Genomic DNA, 8,876 nt, shown 5'->3' on the forward strand with positions numbered 1-8,876 from the left:
GACACCCTAGAGTATTTAATTGACATACCGTTATCTTCAAAACACTTTTTAATAAAATCATGAGGATCTTGGGATGACGCATGCCAATTTTTGTGTGAATTGGACCAAAGACTTGGGTTAGTTATTAACTAAAAACACAAATGTACTTATTACGGCACCACCTAGTATCCGACAGATATATTTGGTGTGACATGCCCTGTAATAATGAAAGTAGTGCGTTTCAATAGCAGAATACAACAAAGGCCAAATAAGTAACACTTCTGTCACCGACATTTGCTGTTAATAACGTACATTCCAACACATGATCAAGAAAGCATACACGTCACAATGACATTTGAAAGAAACAAGCATGGCACTATATTTGACAGCTCACCTGTAAGCCCTTAACAAAGTTTTGAACCGAGAAGTCGTGGTAGAGGAAGATGCCAACCAGCACCTGAATCACTCGACTGCTGAGCTTGAACGGAAACTGGGAGTTCAGAATCAGCTATGAAAGACAAACAAATAATGAAATCAGAATAACAAAAAGAGAAGATTACTGAAGTACTAAAATGTTAACTTGCATTACAAAACATAATGGTTATTTACCTTGTCAAAAACAGAGGCTAAATGCTGAGTACACGAGAGAGACTGAAAGACCTCAATACAGAGCAGAGACGACACAGAGTGGGGAAGCCTGTGCTGGATAGCACTGGGAGATGTGGCAATGCCAAAAATAAAGATGAATGGAAGCTCCTGGGTGTATCGACTGTAACAAAAAAACAAAAAAAGATTAGGGTTTCTCAGATCACCACCATTTACATTAGCTTTTCAATGTCATGTACAATATTAACATTTCCTGCAAATAATAGTGCTTTCAAGGCAGGCAAAAGACAGTTGTCTTAACATTTTAATCTCAGGTATTAGGTTTAGGTTCTGTTTAAATGAATTGCAATGCTGAATTTTGCTATAGCCATAGATGTTTCTCCTCCCATCTCAATGGGAAATTGTCAACCAATACCGTCAACACGGCAGAGTGCATATGTGTACACTGACTGGGGTGTCAATATTTTAATTTAAATTTTTTATTGTGCGGCTTTTCAAAAGCAGAGAAGGTGTATCCAGATGAAACCACATTGTAAAGCCTACAGTGATAAGGGTCTGCTGATTATAATTGAAGTAATTTACTGATGTACCCCTCATGTCCATATACAGAGGGTGAAAAGAATTAAAATAAAATAAAAACTTAACAATATTATTCTATCACACTTCACATTATTACTACGTTTCACTAGACAAATCCCACCTGCAGATAAGGATAAAGTCCTGTAAAACTTGAGAGTTGAATGCCTCAAAGTCTTTGAAGATCACAACAACAGGCAAACTCCGAGGCAAGTCATTATTTTTCAAGTTTGCTTTCCTTTGCGGGGAAACTTGTGGGCATTTCTGCAAAAGACCAATTATTCAGAATGTTTCAAGTACAAAGTTCAGTAAATAACAGGACATAATCTCTTTCAAACTTCTATTAGAATTGACCAAACTCGTTTACTAATTTTAAATCTGACCCAAGCATTCTAATATTTCTGATATAATCACATACAGTACTTCATCATTTTGATGATAATATACACAATAATCCACAAAAGAAACCAAACCAAAGAGCATCATATCGGGGTTTACCTTACAAGGCCTTTTCAGCAAGTAGTGCTGCTAAATCTAATCTATTCTTTCAGAATATACCGTAAACATATTTGTATTGTAGTTAAGCATAGTTGATCTTCTCTAGTCTTCTCCTACCTTGGTAACAGTCTTGTACCACTGACACAGAGCACTAATAGTACACTGTGTCCTTTGCAGTAAAGCGGTTTCATCCTCCTGTTCTTCATCCACAGACACTCCTTTTCCCATCAGCTGCTCTAGAAGCTTCTGAATCAAGAGCTTCACAGCTGTCAAACAAAATTACATAAAACTGCAGGATTATTGTTAAACCCAGTGTTATCACGCCTTGAGGACAACATGCAAATGGATTTTTTTTTGCAGGTGAGGCTATGTAAGGGTTAATGCCCGACGAGGTGTCCATTGTCAGGTTTTAATGGACGACGGCGAGGTGTGAACCGGCCGACGCGCAGCGGAGGACGGTTGCCTCTGCCGAAGTCCATTAAAACCTGACAATGGACACCTCGTCGGGCATTAACCCGCTTATACCATGGTCACTTGCCAAATAACACATTTTTAAAACATTAGTTTATATTTTAATTAGTTTTACAATCGAAATCTAAAGTTACAAGTTACAAACAATAACTTGGTTTCCTTGGTTACGCCTGACAGTTTATTTAGGTGTCCTCCATCACTTTTTAACGGACACCCTGCAGCCAATCAGAATCGAGTATTCACCCAGACCATGGTATAAGCATATTTAATCATTGTGAGCTCAATACCGGTATATGCTTACTTTGAGTAGACGGGTGGATAATATAGCTTGTCTGCACAATTTTCCTCTAGCTGAGATTTATATGAAGCAATATGTGCATAGTTACTGATGTACATGGCTTTTAATAAATCTGAAATTGATTCTACATGAAATCTAAGCAAGATTTTTTTTGCATTAGGCCCCAGAACTCAAGGATGATCTTATACAGAAAGTGACAATTTTTTTTTAATGATGTGGAGAGAAAAAAAACTGCTGAAATGCTGAACTGCAAAAACCCTAATTGACCCTTCGCTAAGCCACCCCCGAAAACCGTCACTGGCCAATCGTGACTTAGCAACCGTAACTAGGTCTGGCAAGCTTTCGAGCGAGGAAACATGCCGAAGTGTTGTGTGTAGTATGGATTGTGCAAATCTGATACCCGGTATTATATCCTAAAAGTTTTGGACGGGGGGTGGAATTTCTTCCCTTCCCGAAACCTAAAAGCCGAGGGGAGAAATGCTGGGTGTGGATCAAGCAGTGTGGGACGCCCCATTCACAACTAAATGTCGACAGGATTAACAAAAACACCTATTGCTTGGAAATAATGACAATTCTTTGTTCATAATGCATATATTTAAACGTAAAATAAGACGATTAAAGGCAAGACGGCACTGACATAATTTAAAATATATTTCAGCATTTTGTTAATCGACGGCCTACCCCTGAGTAACTTTACCCCAATCCGATCGCGGCTCTCCCGGTGTTAGTGTTATTCAACACGATTTATGGATAAGCTGTTTGATTTATAATTATTCGATTATTTTCACATTTCACTTACCCTGCTGTGGATGAACAGCTGTTCCTCAATCTGTGTGTTTCACATTTGAATGGTCAGCGTATGAGGCGGCTGCTGCTTGCGCTGGGACCTATAGGCTTTAGCTTAAATTTTGATTAAATTATTCTCTAATCAGTTGCATTTAATGTCGTGGATATATCCCTCGAATGCATAGTGCAGTCCCTTTTGTCTTGCTCTCTCAGATATTTCACCTGTTCGCCAAAAAATACTAATTATCTCCTTGGGAATGTCTGACACCGGTGCATACACACTGTAATAGACGTGCCAGGCGCGAAAGCTTGTCAGGCGTAGCAACAGTAACTAAGGAGGGCGGGGCTTAGCGATGGGTCAGTTGAATCCTGTAATCAACACTTTGCATGTTTGAAAACCTCAGCTTTTATTAAAAGGTAGTGCATATGTACTTGTTCAGTTATATTTAAAAGTATAGTTTTATACATACCAGCACATTCTTTGGCATGGACAGACACCACAAACGGGGTGACAGAATCCTGAAGGAGATTACACAGACTTCGAAATGTCATGGCATGATCCGGCACATTTACCCCTAGAAGACAATAAAAGGTTTAACTAAGCACTAAAATAGGTGGAACTAGGAGTGGGGCTATGGGGCAAAAAACATCAGTGTTTGTTCTTTCAAGGTGGCGAGAGTACCACAAGATCGCAAGTCCGTTCTTTATATTCTTATAATTGAGAGAGCCTAGCTCTCCAGGAGCAGGATTGAAGACCACTAATCTAAACACACAAACCTCGGTTTACAAACATTAATCTGGTCAGTTGAAACAAAGAAAAAGGCTGTCATATTATTTGGATGGATTTCATGATATTAAAGTCATCATGAAATCAAAATTATAAAAAAAAGTCCAAGGAATATTGCCGTATTTATTATAAATGATTTTATCCGTGCACATAATTGTTTTTTAAAAATCATGTGTCCTCGTAATCTTTAATCAAAATATCTTCCCCTCCCTCTTGCAGCGACATATTTTCTATCATGACAACATGTCACTCACATGACATCACAACAACAGCAAACCATCTTTTTCAAGACCATCACAAAAATCTAGTTCGAGAAGCCGTTTCACTCAGATATACATCACAACAGGGAAGAAAAGACTATGGAAACTTTATTTTCATGCCGACTTTAATGCCTGCTACAGACTGTGCGATTTTCGGCAATCTTATAAGATCATTACAAATCACACTGTACGACATGGATCTAATAAGTAAGGGATAATGTATAGCGAGGCGGTTGTTATAGCGAATACAACCCCGACAGGCTGATCGGGACTGGTCTTGAATCAGCCTGAAGGGGTTGTATTCGCTAACGCTGAAGTGCCAACTAGCCTCTCCCAATGGAGGATCCCTTTACCACTCTAGATAAAGCATTGTGGAAAATTTGCGTATCTACCCCGTAGTGATAAGATAAAATAAAATAAAATTCTGTATAAAATGTATAGGCAGGACAAGTAGTTTGTTTAGGCTTGGTTTGTCAAGTCAAGTCAAGTCACCTTTATTTATATAGCGCTTTTTACAATACAGATTGTATCAAAGCAGCTTCACAGTGATAACATGAAAATAATACAAAAAACAATTTCATCATCGTCCACCTTTAAGGCAGATCTATAATATTGTTGAATATTAAATGTCCCCAACTAAGCAAGCCAGAAGGTAAGGCAACAGCGGCAAGGAACCAAAACTCCATCAGTTGACAGAATGGAGGAAAAAAAATAAAAAAAATTACATGTTTGTAGAGAATTACAAACATGCGCACATATATTCAAACGCACATAACTATAGAATTAATTCTTGATGCGCACGTGAGCGCCATCAGCGTTTCTCACAGGATCGCGTTTAAAGTCTGTGTAGAGAGAACGGTGTCGTCTTAGCGGCCCCTAATTTAATAACAAATTATCCTTTCGACGGAAGTGAATCAATCAAAACTAACTTTAGCTGGAAAATAACATTATTCAAGAACCGCTATAAAGCCAAAACAATCTGTTACCTTAAATTATACGTTTATCACTGTAAAGCAGCTTTGAAACAATCTACATTGTTAAAAGCGCTATATAAATGAAGATGTCTTGACTTGGCTCACAGCCGCCTCGCTATACATTATCCCGCTTATTACATGGCTACCTACCAAATAAATCAATAGTTTGACACAAAAATTTTTTTTAAAAAGGAGTTTATTGATTTAAAAATGATTGTATTGCTTCCGTTAAAGAACACTGTGTCCATGGCAACGCTCTGTTTTTCATGGCCACAGTGTGTTATACTTATCAAGAAATAATAGACCGCATTCTACATTAGAATTGAACCAAGCCATGTAATAAACATGGATACGACATGTATGTAGACTGTACAATAATGCCAGTAGGCTACAAAGACGTCGTAGGCTATGACGCAAGTTTGTATAGAAGAATAAAGCCTCATCAGCATGCGCTAGTGGTAAACAAATAGATGAACTTTGGCAGTTGTGGTTTTTATGTGTGCTGGAAAAAAAAAAGAAGAAAGACATGGACACGGTCATGACTAGGCAAAAGACGCTAACTTGGAATAGGAATTTTGCAAATGGAGCTCGAGGTAAGTAGTTTTAAGTCTTAGCGCCATGTCACGTTGATCAATACTGTACGCTATTTCATGTTGCATTTTTATTGGCTAGTCAGTAGACGTAGGTCGTAGCAGCAAACACACTGTGAGATGATCATGCTAAAGTTCTGACACTGTCACAGGCTATCTTTGGTCACAAGAGACTGTCTTTGAACCTCTCTCACTGTACGCCACTGTTTAGGAGACAAGAACACAGAAATCGCCACGATTGGTCATATTTTGTCTGGGACAATCCAAAATCGTACAATTTGTAACAGGCATAAGGGGAGCACACAAGCTTACTCTATACGTGTATGCGGCCATGCACAATACTTCAGTCTGACCACCTTTTTTATTAAAGCTGCAGTCGGCAAGTCTGGCAGATTGAGGGGACTTGTTTAAAAAAAATGTTTAATGTTTACAACTCTCATGCCCCTACCACCGAGCACCCTCCCATCGAGTTTGCGAACTCGTCAGTGCGTGTGCATTTTTTCTCTCCACCATCACGCTTCGTACAATCCAACACGCCTGCGAACTTCAGGCGTGTGCATGTGATATTGTACCGTACACGAGGGGGGATCTGTGGCGTGTGCACGAACTGTGATTGACAGTTAGATCTCGCACAGCCCCGTGCTGATTGGACCAGAAGAACCGGGAGCGGTGGATTTTTGCAAAACAAATAACAGGTTCTAGGTTTTTCTAAAACCAGCTGATTTATGTTGTTCTGTCGGAGCATAGTGTCGGTTTCAGTGAATATGATCAAAAAACCTTGCTGACTTCAGCTTTAAAGAAATGCAAGTCAAGTCAAGTCATCTTCATTTATATATAGCGCTTTTAACAATGTAGATTGTTTCAAAGCTGCTTTACATAGATAAACGTATAATTTAAGGTAACAGATTGTCTTGGCTTTATAGCGGTTCTTGATTAATGTTATTTTCCAACTAAAGATAGTTTTAGTTAGCAAGAACAGAATACAAACAACATCTCATTAAAGAATGAAACAATTAGACAAGGGAAGGCTGTACATGACTAATTACAGATTACATATTAGTACTGTACAAATTAATAATTTACAAAAACAAATACATACATGCTTTCATGCATGTACTTTACTTTCTGAAACAATCTTCAAATATTAGATCAAATCTCTATTCTAATGATTTAGAAAGTTTAATTTAAGGATAAGAATAAGGCCATACCCAGCATTAGAGCGGCTGTGGGGATTTCACTGCTTCTCTGTCTCCAGACATCAGGTGAGTTGCCGAGGTCATGCTTTTTAATAAACTCGACAAGACTGTCAAGTACATGTTTATTCAACTGATCTTGTATTACCTGTAAAAAAAAATACATATATATTTATTAAGAAACAAAAATAGATGAATTAATGACTGAGACAATTCAAGCGTTTGCAAACGCAGATGAGGAAATATACCTCTGTGTTCATTTGAACCGTTTCCCATAATTTCTGACAGATCCTAAAGCGATCGCTTCCGTTATCGTCACTACCATCCACCAAATATCCACCTAAATGGGGGAAAAAAACGAAACAAAATGCTGGAAATGGCAATAGTATTTGTAAGGTGGCAGGGATGAATCGATTTGTTTTTGTAAAGGTGGTAATGATTATATCATTACTCACCAACTCCGACATGTCTCTTTCTCTTTTTAGAGGTTGACTTAAAAACAAAACATCCCTGAAAAACATAATAATAGTCTGGATGTATGAGTTTATTTTTTATTATAAGTGTATATCATGAATGTATAATTATCCTCAACAAATGTGATTAACTCAGCAACTATGGGAGGATGAACGCATGTCTGCTCAATATTACCTTTGACACTGATGAAGTTACAGGAGTTTCGCTCATTTCTGTTCTTCAAAATTCAGTGGTGGACAAACTTTAATAACACAAAGTACAGCACGCGTTGATTCTGCCGCTCAAGTTCCTCTTCTTTGTATAATTCTATATTCGCTAAACCATCGTTAGGCGTTTTACTGCCACCAACTGCACTGGAGGAGGAGACAGCAGAACTCAAATTCTTGCTCTGCTGGAGAAACCTGACAGTTTTTACTGCATTTGTAGTATCTGGTGTATAATTAACTCGATTACCATATATTAAGATACTATTTCTTTATTTGACTAATTGTTTGAACTATTTGTTCATCTCATTTACACAACATTTTTATTTTTGGAAAAAAATTATAAAAAACACTGCTGAACAATATTAATTTGTATTCTAATATTTTTTGCCCTAAATTTCCCTAATTTTATGATTGGTTTATGTACTACAAACGTGTGCAAAACTCATCATGGATTTTATAATGTATGTAGGCCTACATTTTTTTAATTTTATATAAAGAAAATATAGGCTATTTTATAGTTTCTATACTGTAGCCTAATAAAGGCAATGAGCGCTGCATTATTGTCAATCAGCACTGCATTTTTCGTATACTTTGTTATAAAAAAAAAATACCCAGAGATGGCTTGAAAAACACACATAAACATTATTTTTGCAAACTTCTGTTTATTGTTTTCACGCAGGGCTGCAACTCTCATTAAGGACATCTTAATTTGAAGGATCCTTGGAAGGCAGCCTTTGTTTCACGTCCTTTATTCAGCTCATTTGGAAGGATGCTCATTTTAAATCACCCGCAATCCTTTGCACATATCCCAATACACGAAAAAGAACCGTCAGTGAGCACTGAGCACTCAGCTCGTCTTGAGCTCGTTATGAAATGTAAGACAAAAATAATGTTTTCAGAGATGAAGGCATATCTATTATGTTTGGGTGTAATCTACTAATTCACTTTTCACTAAACTGTCAACAATGAAAGCCACTGGGACACCACAGACGGTTGTCAATCAACTGCAGAGGCAGCCTTTGCAATTCGGAGACCCCCCACACACCCCTTTAAAAAAAGACAGACAAATATTCAAATATTGTATGTAATGCGACTGCAATTACTTTATTATCTCTGTTATATTTAACAATGTTAACTCATAATTCACTTTTAAAGGTACAAGAAGTAAGATTTTTGTA

At 37.6% G+C, this 8,876-nt stretch overlaps 1 protein-coding gene across 1 annotated transcript in view; it reads right to left on the reverse strand.

The window, feature by feature from the left end:
• The window catches only part of orc3 (origin recognition complex, subunit 3), a 53,304-nt gene extending 45,418 nt beyond the window's left edge, over window positions 1-7,886 (reverse strand). The window contains exons 1-9 of the mRNA XM_079631976.1: window positions 7,667-7,886; window positions 7,474-7,528; window positions 7,267-7,358; window positions 7,034-7,166; window positions 3,685-3,789; window positions 1,777-1,925; window positions 1,286-1,425; window positions 589-748; window positions 374-487 (exon numbers count right to left, since the gene is read on the reverse strand). Of these exons, the coding sequence (XP_079488102.1) occupies window positions 374-487; window positions 589-748; window positions 1,286-1,425; window positions 1,777-1,925; window positions 3,685-3,789; window positions 7,034-7,166; window positions 7,267-7,358; window positions 7,474-7,528; window positions 7,667-7,702 (984 nt within the window). The 5' untranslated portion in view covers window positions 7,703-7,886. The remainder of the gene's footprint in view (window positions 1-373; window positions 488-588; window positions 749-1,285; window positions 1,426-1,776; window positions 1,926-3,684; window positions 3,790-7,033; window positions 7,167-7,266; window positions 7,359-7,473; window positions 7,529-7,666) is intronic.
• Window positions 7,887-8,876: the final 990 nt, after the last annotated feature.

This window comes from Phoxinus phoxinus, assembly GCF_949152265.1.
Source record: "Phoxinus phoxinus genome assembly, chromosome: 13".
NCBI lineage: Eukaryota > Metazoa > Chordata > Actinopteri > Cypriniformes > Leuciscidae > Phoxinus > Phoxinus phoxinus.